At 29.1% G+C, this 24177-nt stretch overlaps 1 protein-coding gene and 1 long non-coding RNA gene across 3 annotated transcripts in view; one reads left to right on the forward strand and one right to left on the reverse strand.

The window, feature by feature from the left end:
• The window catches only part of LOC129971430 (phospholipid-transporting ATPase ABCA1-like), a 169166-nt gene that overhangs the window by 26562 nt on the left and 118427 nt on the right, over positions 1–24177 (reverse strand). For both annotated transcript variants that reach the window (XM_056085187.1, XM_056085186.1), the window contains exons 42-61: positions 23666–23867; positions 23049–23183; positions 22344–22486; positions 21800–21916; positions 20952–21183; positions 20425–20563; positions 18767–18949; positions 17153–17267; positions 16323–16513; positions 15697–15835; positions 13632–13836; positions 12577–12696; positions 11825–12005; positions 9839–9970; positions 9025–9108; positions 7091–7287; positions 5554–5630; positions 5262–5418; positions 3170–3375; positions 1305–1452 (exon numbers count right to left, since the gene is read on the reverse strand). In XM_056085187.1, coding sequence (XP_055941162.1) covers positions 1305–1452; positions 3170–3375; positions 5262–5418; positions 5554–5630; positions 7091–7287; positions 9025–9108; positions 9839–9970; positions 11825–12005; positions 12577–12696; positions 13632–13836; positions 15697–15835; positions 16323–16513; positions 17153–17267; positions 18767–18949; positions 20425–20563; positions 20952–21183; positions 21800–21916; positions 22344–22486; positions 23049–23183; positions 23666–23867 — 3103 coding nt within the window. The remainder of the gene's footprint in view (positions 1–1304; positions 1453–3169; positions 3376–5261; positions 5419–5553; positions 5631–7090; positions 7288–9024; positions 9109–9838; positions 9971–11824; positions 12006–12576; positions 12697–13631; positions 13837–15696; positions 15836–16322; positions 16514–17152; positions 17268–18766; positions 18950–20424; positions 20564–20951; positions 21184–21799; positions 21917–22343; positions 22487–23048; positions 23184–23665; positions 23868–24177) is intronic.
• Positions 3344–7351, forward strand: LOC129971431 (uncharacterized). The gene is made up of 2 exons (XR_008784800.1): positions 3344–3538; positions 7102–7351. It is a non-coding gene; the product is annotated as an uncharacterized LOC129971431 (long non-coding RNA).

A 24177-nucleotide genomic window follows, 5' to 3' on the forward strand; every position in this document is an offset into this window, starting at 1 on the left:
ACCATTGTGAATAAATAATAGTCATAGTTTCTCTAAAAACTTATACTGAGTTTGCTGAATTTTAGAATTATTATTTTGTTGAAAACATTCGCAGACACTTTGCATTTAAAAAAAATGAGCTAAATCGTTAATCTATAATTTTTTTCGAAACAATTAATTAGTTAGAATATTGAAAATATAAAAATGAAGTACATACAAATATTTCTATTTTAAATAGGAAAAATACCGTTTATATTTAAAATTATAATTAGAAAATGTAGACTATTGCACAATGTTTTCCCTTTTACCTAAAATATCTTAAAAAAGTAATTGAGGGATAATATTTTAACGTATGCCATTTATTAGACTTTCTTAAGATGATGAAAATTAATTCCTCTATAAACAATAAAAAAGTTGTCAAAATACTTATTTAATAAATATTATTGGCCATGATTATAAGCTCATTTGTATTGCAAATACCATGAGATTAAATATGTTGCTGAAATTTCTAATTTAGAAATTTTCTTTTTTGAGCTTGTTACGTCACTTACTAGCCTTTAAGGCATTTAACGATACTATTGTATTGAGAAAAAACAACAACAACAACAAATACAGTTATTTTTATAATTCCAGAACTAAGAGAATCGCAAATTTAATTTGAACAAATGTACTGCACTAAAATGTACAAGAATAAGTAAGTTTGCTTTTTAATGTTTTGCTAATCATTTTGTGAATAAATTTTCTTTGTTTCTGTATTTCTACTTCAATGACAAGGGCCTTCATTTATTTTGAAAATAATTATTTAGTTTCATGGATTAATGAAAATTCTAATGATGACCTGTAAAAATATTTTTAATTCATTCATCGTTACAAGGTTGTATTATTTTTGACCTTCTTGGTTCTTTAATTTAAAAGATAGTTCAAAGTAGATTATAAAAGTTTCTTGTATCAAGATAAGGAAGAAATGCTCTTTCTGCAGAACTTCTAAAGAAAAACAAGCTCTGTACTTTTATAAAGTAATAGAAAAAAAAAAAATCCAAGAAAATATCCAGGTAAACAAGCGCAGAAATTGCAGCCATAGCACCCAAGTGTTAATCGGAATATAGAATTAGTAACCATTGTTAACACTCGTATTCGATCATTAAGTTTGTGAAATAGGTTAGAAATAACTTCGAACAGACTAAAATGCTCTTAAAAGAAAGAAAAAAAGAAACTCACGCTATTAATGGGAAAGTTAATTTATAAAATAATTTGATGGATGAAATCTGAGAATTTTTAAGTTGATAGATACTTCAAGAGTAAAAAGAAATATAAAATATGCTTACAGTTATCACAGTTTTTACAGCAATCATCATTCTTCTGACTGAATGTTGTTTCACTTGTCTTCTTCAGTCGGAAAGGAGAAATGTCAGCGAACTTTTCAGAGTTGTGAGCAGCTTTAGCGTCTTCTAAGCGACACAGAGTCAAAAATACCTGTGAAAAGCAAGCAAAATAATTGACATATACACACACGATACCACACAAGGCTAATAACAAAATGCGCCTCTCTGTCCCCAGCCCTTTTTTCCTTCAAATGTCATCATTTTATGAGAATTTTTTATGCTGCTTACGTTTAATTTTTCACCAAAAAGTGTAAAAAAATTAGAGAAAAAAAGTGCATTATATGCAACTAAACGAAATTGCAGCTTGTCCTTCTTGACATAGATATCCAGGGCACGTTTCCTATCTGCTCCGTTCGAATATCGCCCATCGAATAAGATTTAACGAAATTATGCAGGAAACTAAAGTCATAGTCAGTTTTAATTACTCGATTTTTTTTACTTCATAGAATGCAGTTCAATTTGTTAAAAGCGTCGTGTCAGCACACGATATAGCTGATTGTGATGATAAATCAGTGAAGGCACGAAGGAATAAATTAATTATTTAAAAAATATTTTATCATGAAAATTACATCTGTTTCAAGAAAATGTGTTACTATAATTGCAACTTCAATTAAAACAGCAAATTCCTCTGTCAACATTCCAATAATATTCGTGATTTAATATTGATTTGTCGAAATGTTTCAATCCAGTTGTAATTAATCAATATGATTGACCCTCTCTTTACATATGACGTCAATCTTCATCTGCTTCGTGACAAACAAACAACTCAGTAGAAACGTAAAATGATGAAAATATTATTTTACCCTTTCTAGGGGCTATGGGTTTCATGGGGCTATGCTTACTACCTAATTCATCAATCATTGAATGAAAATATGTAGGCTGGAATGAGTTACTCACAAATTTTTTAATGAGACAAAAACTTAGATTCTTAAACTTTCACACAAAATGATGTGTCTTCAATTGGTACTTAGTTATTAATTCATCAAATTAATTAATAAATCAAATTTAATTTTCATAATAAGCTGAATTAATTACTTTTCTTAAGCCAATCACAATACTAAAAATATTTTAATATACTAGAACAAATGGCCAGAAAAAAATGACCTTTTAGAGAGTTGTATTGTAATTACTCATATTTTAACAGTCAAGTGGCCGAATGGAAGAGAATTTTTAATTTTTAATTTCGCTTTATTTCACCCAGGGAGGCATGATTTGTACACAGAAAAAGCGAGTTACAATACATCAGTCTACATTGCAACACAAGAACAGGAGGGAGCAAAATTTTCCCTTTAGGGAGCTTACTATGCAATTTTGATAGGGATTTCTTGGGCACGTGTAGTCTTACGAAACGGAATATTATTTTTAAAAGAGTGTTGTAAACATTAGGGATTTTTATCCCTCCACTCAGAGCGTCAGAACCTGCTGACATCATAAATTATCTTGAGCGCTTGTAGAATTAATTAAATAAGAATTGGATTATGAAATAACATTTTAGAATGAAGTTAATATGGCCTAAATTATGATAAAAATTAGGAAATTAATTAAGATTTAAATTATATATATATTAATCTTGGTTTATTAACTAGTTTCTAAACCATTAAAATATGTAAATATTTCCAACTGAGATGAAAAGGATTGAATATATCCATTTGAAAGGATTTGTGATTTGTTTACTCCTGTCATAAGATCTTCTGCTACAGTAGTAAAAATTCAGTGGGGAAGGACAACCGTGTGTTTTGAATTTCTGTATAATTTTTCTATTTTAAATTCGTAGCATAAAAAAATTTAATTATTTTTGCAGTAAATACCTCTTCGAGAGTTGCGCTGGATATCGAACAACTCTGGAATCCCCACAGATGAAGGCACTTTTCTAGGTGAGTGAAAAATTCAGACAAGGGTTTGGATGTTAAAGGATCAGCTGGTAGACTGACGACCAGGTGACTGCCATCATTCTCCAATAGAGTTGCGTCAGGTACGTATGTCTGAATACATTCCATGACACCGTCGCAGTCCACTACAAAAAATAATTCGATTTTTGTTTTCGTTAAAATTTAACATGAAAAATGATAAGACGGTTGTCATGCCTCTAAATTCCACGTAGCTGTTCCGGCGAATGACTGAAAGGAGATGAAATGAAGAGAGACGAAGAATTTCGTGGGAGTGTGTGGCTGATACTGGTAAGAGTATGTGTTGATTGGAACTCCAGTGGGAATTTCGAGAAATAAATTTAACTTTAAATGGGAATTTAATTGTATATATATAAATAGTTATCGATCATTTAATCTATAAAATATAATAAACTTGTGTTGCCAAGAAAAGTGTCAACACTTCTGTCAAGGCTCTCGACAACAGCAATGGATAAATAAGACATGATCCATCTTTGTTTAGTGTAAAAAAAAAATCTTTATAATAATGTAAATTCTATCTGTAAGGCCTGCGATCTGTATCCTCCTAACAGCTTCAAAATTGCTGTGGTTGCCGACAACTTCTGCTGCTGTACTCAGCCTTTTTCTTATCAGTTACTGCCAAATATTGGTAATCTGAAGACAAATATATTCTCCATTTTTTTCTTTTGTTTGCATCGTCTTGAAACCATTACCACAGTTTAGATATGATATTCTGTGAAACTCCCAATTCTTTGGATACTTGGATTTGCGCCCAGTCACATTTTAACCACCCGACTACACACAAATTGATCATGTTGATTTTCTGAACTATGATTATTTATTTGGACAATATCTGGCTTTCAGTGTGGTTTGAACTATATTACTTAAAAGAGTAATTTCTTTTACCTACTTCATTGACTTCCCTATTTTTTATGAAGTTTTTTTTAAACGTAATTTCCCAATTTATTTTCGGCTTGAAAAGAAAGCATATCATTCCCCCGCCCTCCCAAAAAAATAAGGATGTAAATATTATTTTTCACTAAAACTTTTTGCACAAGTATATCTGTTTTTCTGGGATTCTCAGTGGCCTTAACTTATGGACACGATTTTATTAAGGGAGTTCTGTGGAAATTTTCAGGGATAGATTATTAAATGGGCAAATTGTTTAATTGCTTAGGAGCCCCATAACTTTAAAGAGGCCCGAGGCTTTCAGATTTTTTTTTTTTTTTTTTTTTTTGCGGTATTTTGAAAGTTGTTTAATGTTTTGCCTTCATTTAATTATGAAATACATTCAACCAAACTTATTCAAATTTAATCAAATATTGTTCAAATTAATCCTGGAACATTATTTTAGTAATATTTTTGATTTATTAACGTTTGTAAGTTATTTATTATGTTATTTTGTGATTTTAAAATAATTTGATGATTGGAAATTGAAATTGATTTGTAATTTGAAAACTATCCAATCGTATTATTAAATATTATTTAGATTGTTTAAGGAAAAGTTTTGTTAATTTTTTTTTAAGATCATTCTTGAATTTCAGTTGTGCATGTTTTAAAATTAACTGAAACCAAATTATATACTAAAACCAACTTCTTAGAAACAGATTTGCAATTAAACGTTTTGATATTTAAGTTTTTAAAAATTGGCTTCTTAATATTACTTATATAAAAATAAATTAAAATAAAAAAGAGATTGGTTTGAAGACTTGGAAGGCGAAGAATGGCTCAAAGATTTGTATTTTCTGAAGGTTGTCCCTTAGAAGGCTTAATCTAGCCCTGGAAATTTTTTATAAAGTATTTTGTTGCATGTACATTGATTTGAGGTTGGCCTTCAAAACATAAACTAGAATGACGAATAAGTACTAATTATTCCACTACGAATAATTATTAGTTTCTCCACTAAGAATAATTATTAATTATTCCACTAATAACAACTACTAGTAATTCAACTAAAAAGAAAAAAAAATTAGAGAATTTCAAGATGGTTCAGCAAAAATTCAATAGAACTTACTATTGACATGCTCTTCATACTCTGCGATTGAAGAAGCACGCCCAGAATCTCGTTCTTCGTGTTCTGATTTTTCTGCAGCTGGTAGAATACTCAGTCGATATCCACTGCCAAATCTTCCTTTCAGTTCCAAAGGCGATCCACAACACAACATTCTTCCCTGAAAACAAAATAAAAAACAAGAAAAATATATTAGCTTTTTTTTTGCTATTGAGAAAAAGAAGAATTAAATACTGACTTTTTTTTTGCATTCAATACCTGAAGAAAGAATTAACGATCTTAAAAGCATTCTTACCTTATGTAAAATAGCAACCCGGTCGCTTAGGATGTCTGCTTCATCCAAGTGATGTGTTGTAAAGAGGATAGTTCTACCTGAAATTTGAAGCGAATAATTAAGTATGAATTGAATAATGCCTTTTGATAGGCACTTTTTTTCGTAGAATTAAAAATAAAAATTTAATTTTTTAAATTTTTTGAATAAATGTATTCTTACAAACAATATTTATCAATAAAATAAAAAAAACTATTTTATTATATACAGTAGACTCCCGATTATCCGCGGGCGGGTTATCCGCGCCTGTCGCACTAAGTTTTTTTTTTTTTTTTGCTTCCAAGCAAAGAGAAAAAGCTTCCAAAGCAAGAAGCAAACACAAATGACTGATTTCTTCAAAAAGATGTAGTTTTACAGTTACGCTTTTGTAATTACATAATACATTATAGTATTAAAACAGTACATATGTATTAATTTTTCTGTGTATCCTTGACGCCTCTCGTAAGTACAAAGCACTTTTCTGTTTTCATTAACAAAATGCATTTTAGGTTAGTTTTGAGTGATATACTAAAATAGTAAGCGTTAGTTAAACATTTCCTGCTGTTTATTTTACGTTTTATTGTACATAAAACAATTTTTCAAAGTTGGAATGACTGTTTTCTCTTCTGCTATACCCGTTTTTAGCTTTTTTCGAATTATCCGCGATTTTTGTTATCCGCGGCGGCCGCGCCACCCAATTCCGCGGATAATCGGAAGTGTACTGTAATTTGAATTTTTAAACAATAAAATAAATAAATAAAGTACATTCGAACTTTTAGTCCGAAACATCGTAGCTTTATAATAATTTGGACGCAATTCATTTATCGTTATTTTATTTTTAAACTTTTTTTCGTAATTACGCAGCAACGATAACGTGAATTAAAATATTTAATATTATAAGTATATTTAAGACTGTGAAGAAAAAGGCACTAGAAAGGAAGGCTAAAAAAGCTTGCAATCTCTGTTTACTTTTTTTGTATGGACAATAATAAAAAAAATAAATAGCAAGATAATTATTTTGAATTAAGCATCAGATTAACATATTGCCTTTATTCGAGCTTCCATAATAAAATAAATCCGAAAATTTTTTAACATAGTAATATAGAAACTTATTGAAACAATTAAGCAGAAGTGAGCTAAATTAAAGAGTAAGATAAATCGCTACACTGTATTTTTGAAAAGACGATAGATTCCCAAAATATGGTAGCGTAACTGTATTCTTTAGCTGAAATTTTTCTACTGATTGGCACGATTTGATAGATATTGGCGAAAAATCTGTGCCGGGTGTTTAATTTTGTCCAGAAGTTAATTCTCGACCTTACCAACGTCCTATGTTTGCTACTTAAATTACGAGATTGACAGTAGGTTCTATCGATATTTCTAAGGATATTTCATTTCTGAGTATAATTCAATCAATTGGAATTCTTTTCCATTTGACTCTTATGGAAACTGATCTTCTAATGATAATAAAAATGATGTTATTGAAAGTATAATTTTTCATTGAAAAGACATGAGTGTTTACCTTTTTTGTAGCTAAGGATGAGGTCCCAGATCTTGCGGCGAGCAACAGGATCAACACTGCTTGTGGGTTCATCCAGAATAACTACTTTGGACCCGCCCACGAAAGCGATACCAACGCAAAGCCTCCTGCGTTGACCACCAGACAATGTCTCGGTGCATTCATCTTGTTTTTCGATCAAATTTAATCGGTTCAACATTCTGTAACAAAAGTCAACAGTTTGAATTTAAAAATTTAGAGTAATAAAGTAATTTTGTAAAAGCTCTTGGATACTTTTTTTGATTAGTTCTTAATATTATCTTAGAATGATTAAGTCTTGTTTCATTTTTTAAAATTTAGATTGCCAAATATTTTACCAAAACAATAGTACTTTTCAGAAAATTTTAAGCCGGCGTCCTGGCATAGGGATAGCGCGTCTTCCCCGTGATCTAGGCATCCTGAGTTCGAGTCCCGGTTCGGGCATGGTTGTTCTTCATCTGTTCTATCTGTGAGGTATGTGAATGTGCCCTCCTGTATAAAGGGGTTGTGCAAGCGAATGTGATGCGTGACTAGCTAAGACGTACTCTTGGCCCTACTTGGCGCTACTAAAACAAGAGACGCTCTCTTGACTTAAAATCGCTGACTTCGTCAGTGAGCTTGTCCATGGCAAGTGCCATTATAAACAACAACAACGAAAATTTTAAAAAAGGCATTTTTTCGATAAGCAGATTTATCAGAATTGACCGCATTTCCAACATTTGAAGCTGAGATAATAACTTCAGAATTTGGTAAAGTTTCGAAAAATTTATTAAAGAAAAATTTTATAAAATGCCCGAATTTTGAAGGTAAAAATCATAAAAAAACAAACGAAAGGTTTTATAGATAATTTTTTTTTTCTTGTTCAAATTTGAGCAGATCAGTGATCAGAGAAGTTGGGTATTGCTGTTGGTATTTATTGACTCTTAAAAGGTTTTTATTTTCAGTTTATGAATGACTTCAATTGTTTTCTAAGTAACGTTTGTCTTGTGAATTTTGTATGCAATCTTATAGGTCTTAATGTTCGCAGGTTTTAAATAAAGTTTAATAGTCATTGCTTATGTGAATTTTCATATATTTTAAAAATTCTGAAGTATAATTTATAAACTAAAATTTACCCTTATCAAGCAAGTACAATATTATTATATAGTATTCCCAAGTTTCCCGTTAATTGTCCAAAAAATCGAACTCGAAATTTTGATGCATCTCCATGTTTTAGATCCTCCTGAGTTTGAAAAACATATTTTTAGCTCCATGACTGTCTGCCTGTCAGCTTATTTATATGTGAACATGCTTTGAGTTATTCGGATGAAATTTGGTATGGGAGTCTTTACACTAAATTTGTAGATTTCTATCAAATTTTGAACGAAATATATCTAAAGCAAGTCTGTTTGTTCGTTTATCCGAATATAACATGATAACTGCAAAAACAATAGAACTAAATGAGAAAAAATATTTAGTACATACATTTAACATCTAAAGTGTAAATATCAAATCCGGAACCAAATCTGTCATGAGGTCATCTTCGATTTATACTTTTACGAGCATGTAAACACGATAATTCGAAAATATAACGACTTAAATACAAGAAATTTCATATACGGTTTTATGACTTCATTTGTAGTCCCGTGTCAAATTTTGGTTTCATTCAGTTGGAAAAAACGCGTCTAAAACAAAATTCGAAATCGAATTTCGGATACTATTAACCGTATGCCAGGGATTAATCACCAAAAAATTCTACTAAGATCTCACAATATTAATAAACCTTCACAATCTCACAAATTCATAAAACAAATTAAATTCAAGCGAAAGAAGGGTTCCAATATTTACTTCTGTTTTATTTGTGGTTATTTAGTTTTTAGAAGTATAAGATTTAAATCATACATTTTTGTAAAAAGTGAAATAATAGAAAAAGTACTTACTCGTTTACTTCTTTCTTAACAACATTAGCGTCCAAAATACCTTTGAGTCGAGCAAATAAGTTTAAGTGTTCTTTAACTGTCAACCTGAAAAAATTAATAATTGTCTTTAAAAAAAGTGGAAGTTAATTTTATTTGGATATTTTTAATAGGTATACATTATATGCACTGTATTATTTCTTCAAAAAAGCAATAAAAAATTATAATGAAATATTTCGAATAATTTTAACTATATATGTAACTACTCTTTATTTATTTATATAACATAGGAATACTATGCAAATAAGGGAAGAAGCATAAATATTTTTTAAAAGAAATTTATATGCAAGGTTGTTATAATTTGAAGTACTAAATGTTGCACCTTAAAAATTGGGTACACCTTCAAGTTGTATGATAAAATCGCTATAAATCACTTCATATAAATACACATATGCTAAATACACATATTACTTACAATTCCTTGCATTACATGTCATTTTCTATAAAACTTGAATCAAAGAACTCATCCACATCAATATTTGGAAGTAAATTTTCAGAAGAAAAACTATTGCACATGTTTTGTTGACAGGTCATCAATTAATTATGTTAAAGTAATTGCATGGAATTAGTTACAGGTACTATTAAGTTTAATAGTTTAAATTTAAATTTAATTTTTTATAAATCCATCATTATGAAATATTTATCTTAATAGATATTATTGATTAAATATTATTAAAGTTGATTTAAATATTATTAAAGATGAATTAGGATTTTAAATAGAAAGAAATCATAAGTGAAGGCTTAATGTAAGGTGGTGGCTCGTAAAATGCCTACTTACTTATCATACAAAGTATTATTTTGAGGAGCATATCCGATTAATTTTCGTGCTTCAGCCAGTTTTTCTGGAATAGGATATCCATAAAGTGACACTTTTCCAGTTGTGGGTAGTTTTCTTCCAGTTAGAATCTTTCTGAAAATTAAGAAACAATTTCATCATTACTACTATTAAAATTTAATGTTTTTAAATATAATTGTGTGTTTTGAACCATTAGAAAATATGTCTTGTTCTTTCACCAAATTTTCAGTTTTTATTATAATATATTTTATATTAACCCTTTTGCCTCTCCAGTCCGCGAAAATTTCTGTTTTTCCTCTGTTTTTCGCCGCATTAAAACAAACAAAAATAAAAAAATAAGTAAATATTTACAAATTGTTTTAAACGATAAAAAGTTTTAAAATGTGGAAGAACGCTTGTGGCGCGTTATGGCCGCCTTGCAGAAGTTTCACTTGAACGCGCTAGTCGCGTTATGGATCATGGAGAAGTTAACTTAAGAATATGAATATCTTTATCCAAAACATTTCATGTAAATTCGAATTCGAATCTAGATTTCGCTTATATATTTATTTCATATTTGTCAGAAATATTTCAGAATCGATGGCTTATAGCAGACGACTTTTTAAAATCTCTTTTAAAAAATCTTGAATAAGGGAGACTGGGGGAGGGAATTCCGTGCACTTATTGGAGTTTTTATAATAGTAAATTTAGTAATTTTTAATATTTATTAAGTATGATGACCCAGAAGTTCTTTTTTATTCAACCAATTTTTTTCAAAATAAACAATTTTCTAAAAAGTACATTTGTGCGGCATTGCCCCTCTCATGTGACCTTGAACTGACATTTTGTGAATTAAGAATAAAAGTAGTGTATCTTATGAAATCTAAAAAAATAAATGTAAATATTAATTGTTTGATCTAAAATTCGCATATTTTGCTAAAATATGGAACAATTTATCAAAATAAAGAACATTTTTAAATGCATATATATATAAGATAACGAAGTTAAAATTCGTATAGGTTTTTTTCCCCCAACTATCTTTATAAATTTCATCTGAGCAAATTGATTAATTAAATTCTTTACAAATTTTCAGATCTTATATTTCGGCAGAATTGAAGCACAAACCTGCATGATGTTTCCTACAGTTTCCTAGGATTCTAAACATCAGAATTGTTTCATCTTTATTTATCCCAATTTTCCCCTCATGATTTTGCATTGTTGTTTTAAATTGTAGATTCGTTTTTTGATTCATTTGCACTTTTCAAATATTGCTTAAAAGTTTTAAGTAGTTTTCGACTATTTTCTTTTTAAATAATCACATGGTTTATGATTGACAGTTTGGCCTTTTTTTAATAATATGATCCCTTATGGAATTTCCTTTTAAAATATGTTGCATATAATTTTGAGGCATCCATAAAACTTATGAAACACTCAGTAGGTAAAACATTTTTTGTAAAAAAACAATATCACGTACTAATTTCCATGTTGCTAGAACCATCTCACTTAGAATTTATTCATTCAACAGCTCTCATTTCGGTTAAAAATAGATAAATTGACTAATAAAATGATCTATTATAATGAAAAATGCCAGGTCTGACAATATTTGCAGATGCAAGTTGTTTTATGGTTTTGAAAAAGAATTTTACCTTATAAACTGGATACCCGAAATTATAGAGAAAACGATTTCTTTTAACATTCGATTATGTTCTAATAAAAACGAGAAATAATTAGAAGGAGAAGGGACTTATTTTAAAACATATCCAACACTTAAGCAAGCGGACCAAGATCGCTTTCTGTTTATTACCGAAAACAGCAGTGCAGAGAATTACCCCACTCTCTTCTACATCGCAAGAAGATAAAACGAGAAGACGTTTTTTATATTAAACAATCTGTCAACAAGTGCAACAGATTTTTAGATTTAGTTTTCAAAAGCAATTGAAAACGTCAAACAATTTTCTTTGCAAAAAATGAAAGGATAATTTAACTTACATGGTTGTTGTTTTACCAGCACCATTATGGCCGAGAAGAGCAGTGATCTGGTCTTCGTATAGATCCAAGTTCAGTCCGGATAAAGCCCGCCATTCCTTTGATCCCTTCTTCGAATAAAGGGCATGCACGTTACTTAGGCTGATCCCAGTTATTCTTTTAGCATTTGTCTGATCCTTTACACCTATTAGAAATAACAAAGTATGAAATTAAAAATAGTTTAGACAAACATTTGTTATTTCCTGGAATATTTAACAAAAATAAGATACCTTAAAATACTGTTCTAACTAGATTTAAAAATGAAGACATATGGTTATTTTGATATTGCTTATTTTGGATTGTGATTAACTGATTAGAATTTTTATCAATGAATATTTTTTTCTATTTGATTTGAAAGGCGCATTTTAACTAATGTAAATTTTTGATATATAGGTATATGAAAAAAAAAAAAAAAAAAAAAAGCTGAAACGAAAAATGCATTTGCATAAAAAGCTCTGCTTGACACAAAGCATCGTTCCAAATAAAGTTTTTTTTTATTTTTTTTTTAAATTCCGTTATATTACTATATAATGAAAAAAATTATAATTCATTTATATCCTTGAAATAATTATCGCCTATATTTTTATGCAGTTAAAAAAATTCCCTGATATTGTTTTCGTTATCCATAAGTGTTTATTTAGAATGAAATGCAAAAGATTAAAGTCTTATTATGTTATATAGTATTAAATATTTGTAAATAAGGAGAAAGATCATACCTTCTATTATACTTCTTGGTTTTGTGTTATGGTCAGCAAATCCATTTTCAATCTTTTTATCTACTAGTGCTGGTGGTTTTAGCAATACGTACCACGCCAAAGGTTTTCTACCTTTTAAGCCTGCAGATGAGATACAAGTTATCTTCATTCACAAAAAAGAAAAACTTTTTCAAATCTATTTAAAAAACATGAAATTGCAAAATCTGAAAACGATTTCACATATAAATACTAATTGTATGGATATACCAATCTTATTGTAATATGAGTTGAATATTAACAATTATTTCACCCTTCTGAGATTCACATGACTAAACTAATCTTCAAGGTTTTACCAAACGCTTCATACAGTTAGACCATTGTACTCATAATACAATCTATTATTTTGACGACTATCCGAAAAAGATTCGTCTAGGTAACGGTTCTTTACAATCCAGGTAGTTAATGATTGTCAGCATTCCAGAAAGGGAAAATCTTATCATGGAATGACTCCTATCCATGTACTCATGGATTTCAAACAGAACAGACTATGTTGTTATTCAAATTGTATCTTCATATTTTGATCTTAAGAAGGCAACTTTTATATGTTATTCTATAAAAATCAAATGAAAAATTATTGTTCAGTTGATTGCATAAATTTCTATCTTCAAAAACAAACCTACTTTGAAGTCAATGGCATTTATTTTCTCTATTATAGTAAAATACAGAAATAGCATTCGATTAAGATGATTGTAGATATTGAATATTTTAAATCGCAAAATATGATAATATTGTTATTAAATAAAATACCAGCGGAAAAATGTTAATATGCTATATTATTAAAGTTAACATATTTAATCAAATATTTGTATAAAAAGTATAAAATATGTCACCTTGCGAACTTTTAAGTTGCATTTTCGATGGTAAATTTCTTTCCCCAGGCTTTATGAATTTATTACGATTATTTAACGTCAATCGGAGAATTCGGATTTTTTTTCGTCATTTTCAATGGCAGAACTTTTAGCTAGAGATAATTTATGCATTCATCAGTTCAATTATTGGCAAAGGAAATGACAAACCTGTGGTAATTCTTGCAATATACCAGGACAGGAAAAAGTACAGTAGAGAGCATAACGTCATAGCGACGAGTGTTGTACCGAAATTCATTCTGTCTTCAGCTACCGGGCTTTGCCACATGTTGGACCAGTGAACTCCTTGACCTTGATCCTCGTACCGGTTCAAATACAAGCAACCAAAGCAGAAGGAAGTGGATACCAGTACACACTAGAGCAGAATAAATTAATTTAGAAAATTTTTCCTTCAGTTTCTTTAATATTATAAAAAATCTCCATATAAACATTGAGCTACTCAATACACTTATTTATCTATGTATAATGCCAACAGCTAATGAATAAAAAACGCCAAGTTAATCAAAGTTTGAACATTCCAGAACATTCGACGCTGCTGAATGCTCTATGCTCAGAAACTTTAGCAAAAAATTAAGTTAATCTTTTGTTATATATATAAATATACGAAAAGAAAATATAACTCTACAAATAAGATAATTTTAACAATATTAGTTGTTTTAGCGTAACAATTTAAAAAGCGATATTCATATAAAGACTTTGTCAAGTAAATACATGAACTAAATAATTTGAAATGTTTGACTGTGTATGTTCTATAGGCGGAGAACTCTTGAAACAACAGCAAACCGTCAATAAGTATTTTTCTATGCAACTAAGAACATGGCAAACGAATAGGTGAAGTGGGAGTTTTTGGTAGCTTTTTGATTCTTGTGCTTGTTTACGATAGAGATGGATGAATAGATGGGAAAAACACCAAATTTTTCCCATTCAACACCAAATTTTTGGTGAAAAACTCTCAAAAAATTTATGAAATTTCGCATAGAAACATTTAAATTGTTAATGGAAGAAAACATATCTTTTCAAGCAGATTAAGCAATTTACAGAGGAAGATCCAATATGAAGATTACCAAAAGATAATTACGGTTATTGAAAACATCAAACGCGTATAATCTGTTTTCTGATCATTGATAAACTTCTCTATAATATTTTTCAGTATGATTATAGTTGAAATGAATTCGACAAATCTGTTCATAGATTCTGAAAAAAAGAAAGAACATTACTCCAAAGTTGTACGTATTCAATAATGATTTAACATTTAAATTTTTGATCGTAATCATCTGGGTCTAGTAAACAAGGAGGATGAAACCTACACAAGATCATCATACCTGTTTACTAGACCTCTGTTCTGGAAATGTAAAACAGCCGTACGAGGGTGGCAGTGATAAAACGTTAAAAGTCGAGGCAGCCGAAGTATCTTTCTTCTGCGGATTTCTAAAGATATATTTAACAGTAAATACAGAGACATCAGATATATTGTTCTAAATAGGAAGCAATTTGAAGATGAAAATATTTATGCACCCTAATTTTTATAAAATAATATATATTTATAATATTTATAATAATTTTTATAATATTATTTTCCCTAATCATTGGATAGACTATATATACTGTATATTTACACTGTACACCTGTCCTTAAAAAAGACTTTGCTGCGGAGGTCTGTAAGATTTTTCTTTAGAACTATTTGTTTGATTTTTTTAATATCTGCAAATTTAATTTTCCGTATAACTAAGCTGAATCTTCCGAGAATATTCTTAAGCAAAAGAATGTAATATTCTAGAACTAACAAAGTTCTGTTCATAACGGTTCATAGTTTTTCCCCCCCCTCCAGGTAGTAGTTTTGACTTCTGACTTAATTTAAACAATTTAATTTTAATCTTTATATAATCAACTATGAAGTTACAGGCGATTCTAATTGAATTTTAAATGTTATGATACAAACAATCATATTACAAATATGATTGTTCGTAGTCTGGTTTTAAATCTTTAAAATTAAAATAGATTATAGATATGATTCATTTAATGACATCAAAATGAAGATTATTTTAATAATTATTTTGTTTTTAAGAGTGGAACTGGGCTTAAAAAAAGCTTTATTTTTAAAAATAAAGGAAGCTATGACTTGTGTAGATGTGAGTAAACATTACTTATGTCATTTCAATAATTCTAGAATAAAATTGATAGTATATTGTAAGGATAATAAAATATATATACTTACCGATAACAGCTTCTGCCAATATAGAAAATCCAATTCCCAAGTGACGAAAAGTAGGAAGGGAAAAAAGGACAAAACATACAGCAAAACCGATAACAATGCTGCTGTGGAAGCTCGACTGAAGAAAGAGCTCATCAGCTGACTAAAAAAAAGATATTTTGAAGGCTCTTAAATAAGTTGACTAGTGATTTTAAATAACCTAAATAATTCAAAATATTCGATTTTTATGGTGGTGATATTTATTTAAAGAACAGAAGTTTTTGTACAGCTTTTTTTACAAAATATTTCCACTCCATATATGTATTTAGTTTTTAAGATTTAGTTTTTTTAAAGATTTTAGTAAGATTTTTATTCACAAAAGTTTGTGAATTAAAATATATTCTTCTGTCTTTCAGTTAAAAAACAGATGAGCTGCTTTCGATTTCATGAATCTAATTTATGAAACAATATGAATTATGCAAACATATCAAAACTATCTGTATTATATCATTTCTCAATATTCAGTATTATTATAGAGATACTGGAAATATTACATGTACGAAAGAAATTTTTTAAACTCATGAAAAGTCATTATTTATCTTGAAGAAAACACAACTGAAGAAAACGCAAAATAACTTTGTATGTCTTACCAATAAGCAATCAGCAACACAGCAAAATCCGCTACAAATAGGAATAGCACGACAGGGTCCGAATTTGGTGTGATCCCGCCCCATTTCAGCACAGCTACAATACCAATCACAGAAACTAGCAGTACGCAAAGGCCGGTTACAAACCACGCGAGCCAGGCGGAACTCTTGCGTAAGCCCATCACACCAAGAGTCTGGAAGAAAACATCGAATATGTAAAAGAGATTGTTTTAATTCCCTTGCTGTTTTGAGATTTTTAATAATTCAATAATAATTTTGTTATCACATATTAAAATACTTCTTGTTTTGATTTATTAGCAAAGAAAGTTTCAGTTTTTGATTGAATACAGGATTTAGACTTTTAGGAATTTTGGTTAAGAGAATGGAATCAATTTTCAAAGGAATGATATTTTGCCTAGAAGTTAAAAAAATTAATAGAGGTTATTCTCTATAGAAAAACGTATTAAATTTGAGGAGAACTTTTATGCTTGCGATGCGTTCTTGCCTTTCGGAAATAATAATGTCTGAAAATATGCCTAATATGCGCCTCTTTTTTTTTTTTTTTTTTTTTTTTTTTTTCATTTTTAAATTGAAAAAAAAAGGCAACAAAAATAACTAACAAAATAACTAATCGCTACAATTTTTTTACTAAATTAAAGATGGAAGTCCAAATAACAGGAAAATAATATAGGTTAGGTGCTTTGAACACGCTGACAAAACAAAAGAATGTGCTAAAATCACCTATTGACAAAATCCGCACTTGTTGCCAACCAATAATTCTATTTCTGCACGGATTACCTTTTTTTAATGCTAGAGATGGCTATATAACTTACCTCATCTAGTTCCAGCTCACGATCCAAAACACGTTCTCGAACTAAAAAGGCAACTATAAACACCCAAGATATAGTCATAACAGCTGGCATAGAACCTTTCAATAAAGTGCCGAACCTAAAAGATAATGAAATCTTCTTAATTTCAGTGGTAGAGCAAATAATTATAACAATTAATTTCAAATGGTAGAATTAAGTAATTATAAACCATTAACAATTTAATTCACTGTTATCAATCATTGACTTTTACATTTAAGGAATAAGAAAGATGCAAGATACCGTTCTATTTGATTGATACTTTAGGCGATATCAAAATATGATGTATTCAAAGATGCAGTATTCTGATGTTAAATCATTTTCAATTAATTACAAGCAAAAGATACATAACACAATTAATTCAACTTTAAATATTTACCCTTATTATTCTAAATTTTATTATTTCTTTTCATTAAAAAACTGGTACTAATATAGCAAGATAAATAAAATATAAAAGTAAAGACTGTTTTGAAATTTTTAATTAGAATTAATTAAAGAATTTTATTTAGATTTAATATTATTTTTAACTGGAAAATATTTTTATTCAGATCGTAATTTTTATAGAAATCAGAAAAGCATTTATGCAGAATAATTAAAGATAACAATGTAAGAATATTAATTAAATAATAATGCATGAATTTATAGTAATTTATAAATAATAATAATAAACAAGTATCGGGAAAAAGGACAATACCAAATAATATATTATATCTTTGCTTTCTTAAAGAAGATTATTAATTGTATATATTTAAAACTCAGATTTTTTAAAACTTTTTTTCAATGTTGTTAAAGAGAATGAACATCTTCAAAGGACAGCTTCCAACTTTTGGGAATGAAGGGAATCGTTTATAACTGTCGTAAAATATACTAAAATTTACACAGATATTTTCCGTTAAGTCGATATTAGACAAAATGCGCTAAATGCAATGATCATGTGCGGTGAAACATGAGATTTTTTGATAGGATTCCAATACTTGGAGTTATTGTACGCATTTTGGAGATTTCTACGTAAGTAAAGTAGTGAAAGAATTTATACTTGGGGACTATTGTTACCGACATAATGCAAACACTTTATTATTTAACATAAGAGAATGACATTAGGTTAGCAATTTTTTAAATTTAATATTTTGACAAAACAAACGTATTAACAAAAGCGATATAGATTTACCCTCATTTCTAACTATATATAAAGGTTTTTAGTTTTGGAGAATTAGGACATACTTTCACATTTTCACATCACATTTCTGATTATGTTCAAAAATTTCCACTTTCGCACCGCATGTAGCGATGCACCTAGTGGGCATGTACATTTGACACAACAGACACTTTACAAATGAACATGTTCATAAAAGAAAGATTGAGTAAATGTCCTTAATATTCTTCAATCATTTGATTTGCGATTGCCGCAAAAGTGACATTATATGAACATCGGGTAAGGTATAGGTGCTCCAAGAGGCCTCTCCATTATTCTGAAAAGATGTCTGAAAACTTGAAAATTTCGGTTTCACAAATTATAAACACTAAGCTAGAAATTTATATACATAATTCTATTTTACCAAAAACCGAACGACGAAAGCATACTTATCTCTTTGGTGACATGGGTAAGGGAATTGCTGCAAGTATTTCTTCACTTCTGACGAAGATCCGGGACTTTGGGTCTGAAGATCGATGATGGCAGAGTCGACAGTATCCTGCAGCTGCAGAAAACCTCTAAAGTAGCGAAGATCTTCGAAGAAGTCATCGTATGGGTAAGGTCTCCACCATCTGCAATTAATGAGTTTTGGAAATTAAGTAATAAAATAAATCGTAATATTAAATTTATGAGATCTTCAAAGGTACCATTTAAAAAGTTATGCCAACAACACTTATTTCCAGTTTTTGAAGTTAATGAATCAGAATGAGGTGTTCGAGATAAAGAAAGAATCAAAATGGAGCAAGATCTGTTGTACCATTTTTATCATTTTTGTGTAATATTTTGATAGATTTTGTGTTACTATAAAATTAATTAACAAAATTTGATCGTAAGTCCTAATTGACTTGCACAATTTTTTTTTATTATTATTAAAGGATAAATGGAACAATTCAGTGTGCATGGAAGATACCTTTTCAGATCTTGATCTGAGATTTGCGCGATTCTGTTAACTGCTGCAGTTAATTAAACGCAATCTTAACCGTATTCTACATAGCTATATTCAATGCTAAATTTCCTAATGAATCAAGAAAAGAGGTAGTCGAATCATTGAAAAGAGGCAATCGACTCTCCATGGCCGAATGGTCATAGCACTGATCCCATAATCAAGAGATCGTAAGTTCGAATCTCGCTAGAGACAATGCGATTCACAATTTGTGTAAATATTTAATTCCTTTATTTTATTTTTTCTTTTATTTCATGTTTCAGAAGATTCTGGACCTTTCTTTAGTTTACTAGATAAGTGTTCTGGACTTTTCTTACTGTCTCCATAAAAGTATTCTGGAACTTACCCTGCTAGTATAAAAGCAGACGATCTGTCGGTCACTGTTTTCTGAGTTCAGAGTTGAGTTAATAAATTGGATTAGTTCTACTTCTTGTGTGTGCCATTGAGTTCCACACTAGAGTACCTATGTGACAATATTTTCTACATTGTTTACTATTCGCCTCTGGCAATTTACTGGTACCACGAGATTATTGGTTATATTTAATTGCAGATAAATGTTTTAGGTATAAAGTCATATTCATGATTCCGTCAAATTTATCTTGCATATGTTCTGTTTATTGCGTATAAAATTCTTTAGAATGGACATCAGTCTCTTAATATCATAGTGCTATCAAAAACGTAAATGTTTCATTCATCTATCTTTATTTTTTTTTCCATCTTCTAACTTAAAATCCTCAAAAGGGAAAATGGTTACAAATGAAAGTAGCTTTGATTCTATTTCTTAATATGTCATTGATCTGTGAAAATACATCTTAAATTTTCGAATCATGGAAAAAGACTGTTAAAAGATGTTTCATTGTCAAATGATATATTAAGGCAACTTCATAGAGATAGCAACTTCATAGATAGTTTAATCATATAATAAGTTTTCTTTAAAATTAAACCAATGAAAAGGCAACATATTAATTAATTGCAGATTCAACAGATTTTAGATGCAAATTTTTTTCGCATAATACAATTATAGCATTCTTTATTGTGCAGTTTGTAACTGAAAAAGTATAATTTGTTCTATTTTAATGAGTTATAAATAAAATACATTCTTACCTGTACTTAATATATTCCGTTGTTGGTACATTATCTATATCCATTCTTATTTTGTAAAGCACGTTTTTAGGTAAGTGGTGCTCCTGTTTTCCATCAGCCCATCGTTTGTCTAAGTGTTTCTCTTGCATGAAAACAATGGCTGAAAAATTTTCCAGATTGCATAATTATATATTCATGATACAAACGAACACCTATTGAGCTTGATACAAAATCAAATACAATTCAGTCTGATTAGGATAAAATACTTATTAATATTTTGCATTTTTTTCACTTGGATTGAGATTGTGTAAGCATAATAGATTTTTAAGCTTCAATTGGGATTTGATTCAACAATAATTTTATCTGTGATCTGATTAGAGCACTGGAATTCAATATAGTATTGAAAAAAATGTAAGGAGAAAAAGGAGGAAAAGTAACCAGCTTTTAATATGACTAGAGAGGTCGTAGCATCTAGGCCTTCAGCAGAATAAGGTCAAATAATTTTGTATACATTCATTTAACTCATTAAAATTTAAATAAAACCCCACCTGCAATGAATTCTCTTCTGTCATGTAGAGTTGCTGCGGCCGCTTCCAGTTCCTCTTCTGTATCGAAGCCTAAAAATCTGTCCAAACTGATGCATTCTGTGACATTACCTACTAACTCCACTAGATGAAGGAGGGACAAACTGCTAGAGCTTGGGGCTTCTAACCAAGACAAGGCTGCGCCCCAAGACGGTGAGCCCAGAAACTTGGATACTGCCTTGGAAGACAAAAGTTTCTGCAAAAGAAAAGAAGAAAAAAGTTCAGCAAAAGTGTTAAATGAAACCCTTTATTTATGGACTCGGGAATCAAGGAAGATTTGAATCAAAAGAGAAGTTTTTAAATTACTTTTTATAAGAAACCATATTTAAGGCAAAAAATATAAAAATTAAAGTTGTAGAAAACTTGAGTTTAAAGAAAATGCACTTCTTATTTTTAAAAGAGGAACATGATACCAAAATGAAGATGCATAGCACATTACATGAATATATAGTATCAAAGTAAGGTCAATGAAATAAATCACATTTCATATCACATAAAAAAGGTAGGAATTAATTGTGTGGATCCCAATTTGTGATCCTCCCATTAAGTAATCTACATTCCTCATAGAACATTGAGATGTAACTTTTATATTGAGATATACTATTTTGCTATATTTACAAAATAACTATTTAGTTAATTGTAGTTAATTTTTCTATTAATTTCTTTCAATAAAAACTATTTGTAATAAAATTTCATTGCCAAACATTACATTAACATACAATTTTCACACAAATTGAAATGATTATATATTTTTCCACAGTCTATGATTGCTGTATCAGTGGTGAAATTTTTTTTTTTTGGTAGAATATTACCTGTAAGGATTGAAGAGTTTCATTTTTCCTTTGTAGATAATGCAAACCTGTTGAACCTTCAGCTGCTGCTTTCACAAAGTGCACTTGCTCTTCTAAGATATTAAAAGTCTCATTCACCTATAAAAAGTAGTTCTTGTTGATACGTATAATTTTTGATTCTGTAACATAATTTCTTAAGAATATAATTTCATTTCATATAAAAAATGAGAAAAATGATTTAAATAATTTTTTCAATCATTTAATTTTATTAGGCTGCTTTTAAATACTCTGTTGTTAATAACCTATTATATTGCTGAATAGTATAATGTTCTGTAATCAAGCAGATTATACTCAAGATAAGAGAAATATTCTATTATTAACGAAATTCGTATATGCTGGGAAAATTTCAAAGATTTTGTTATAGTCAACAAGAAATTCTTATATATATATATATACATACATATAGGAATATAGCATTTGAAAAGAGCTTTAAGAAGTGACAGAAACATTTGTGAATACTTATCACAGTTTCTTCAGAAATAAAAGGGTTGAAAATAGATATAACCTTGGAAATGATTGTGAGTGCAGGGCCATAATCTTTTGGAGCATATAGGATCTTTCCTCTGAACAGAGGCTTCAAGAAACCCCATAAAATAGCTCCTCCCCTCATCTTCATGATCTCCTTATAACCATGGCGACAAAAATCAGCTGAAGTGAAAAAAAAAAATAGATTTAATTAATATAAAAGCAGCATTTTTTTTTTTTTTTCATTTCACCAAGAATAAAAACTCTATATTTTCATATGCATAAATTTTCATAAATGAAAGGATCAATGTAAAATGAAATACTCTCTTCAAACTTTTTTTTTTTGTAGAATTCGATTTAGATTTAATCTGAGCAATTTTAGAATGTTAAAGCTAAAATTTGAAAAAAAAAAAGTAATAAGAATTGTGTTGATTAGCGTTTTATAACATTTAGAATTTGTTTTAATAACTAGCACTTATAACTTGTCATATAAGATGAACTTTAATTAGTGCCAATGAAATATATTCAGATCATAAAATTTTGGTACTTGCCGGTTAATTAAGTTGAAAATGTTTCAGTTAGGGCTAGACTAGATTTCAATTTGTAAGTTAAAAATCAAATTCATCAAGGTTTCTGATTTCATTTAAAATTACATCAGAGTAAACTTAACTTATCTTTTCTAAATTTTGTTGTATAAAATAAAGAGGGAATGGAGAGAGAAACCTTAAATCTAATCACAACTTACTTGGTAACCTCAATAACTCTCTTTCTTCAATCTTATTTTCAGCATCTTCAGGTGACAACAGCATGAATTTGCGGCTAAGAGAAGTAAGGGGTTTTCCACAGAGGATTTGGCCTCCCGTCGACAAGGCTTCGGGAGCTATTGAAAAACAAATGAGAGAAAAAATTCATTTAATGTTTTAAATAGAAATTTAACACTGAAATATGAAAGTAAAAGCTTGAAATTTTGTTAGAAATTTATTTTTAATTATACAAAGGTTAGAATAGATATTCATGTCGGCATGGCATTGGAGTCAGAATGAATCCTATTAAATTTTTCATTTAAATATATAATTAATTTTTACTAAGATGAAAGACACATATTTAAAAGATTCAGATCTTCAATGCTTCAGATGATATTTACAGATCTCGGCTCTTAAATTTCTTATAAATTTAGTATTAAAATATCATCTATAATTTAAATTTATTTTCTTTAATTCGAAATCAAAACTAAAAATTGTACATTTTTTTTATTCCTGAGTTATCTTTGTTAGTAAAATACATCTGTATTTTGTGTTAACCAGAAAATAAATAATTGTAAAATGCTTTAAAAACAAAGAATAATTTTGATCAAACACTCACTTGTCAACCATTGAACACCTTGATCCAAATTTTGGAATAACGTTTTGACATCCGGGTGCATTACAGTTGTTACTGTTTCTAGATGGTTAGTCAATCTACTAATGACATTGGGTGCGTTAGAAAGGATTTCCAAGGTTTTCTCAGCTTCTACAGCATCAACTTTGGCTTCTTTAAGAACACCTTCAACGCCCAAAGATCCAAACTTAAAAACAAAACAGATAAAAAAATGTTATTTTAGTTTTACTTTCAAAAGGATTTAAATGATGTAAATAATAATATTTTATTTTAATTTTATAGATAAATATGCTTTAAAAAATTATGAAGTCTAAATTTTATACAGTTCTTTGGTCCTAAGTTATATTCTGCAAAATATTTTTGACACTCCAAATTTTGAATTAAAAAAAATGTTTTTGCCTTCTGGAATCAAATTTGATCGAATTATAAAGTTTTGAATAATATAAATTTAGAACAAACAACAATTTTATAATAATCAGTCTTGGAAAAGTCCGGGG

Source organism: Argiope bruennichi, chromosome 6, assembly GCF_947563725.1.
Source record: "Argiope bruennichi chromosome 6, qqArgBrue1.1, whole genome shotgun sequence".
Lineage (NCBI taxonomy): Eukaryota > Metazoa > Arthropoda > Arachnida > Araneae > Araneidae > Argiope > Argiope bruennichi.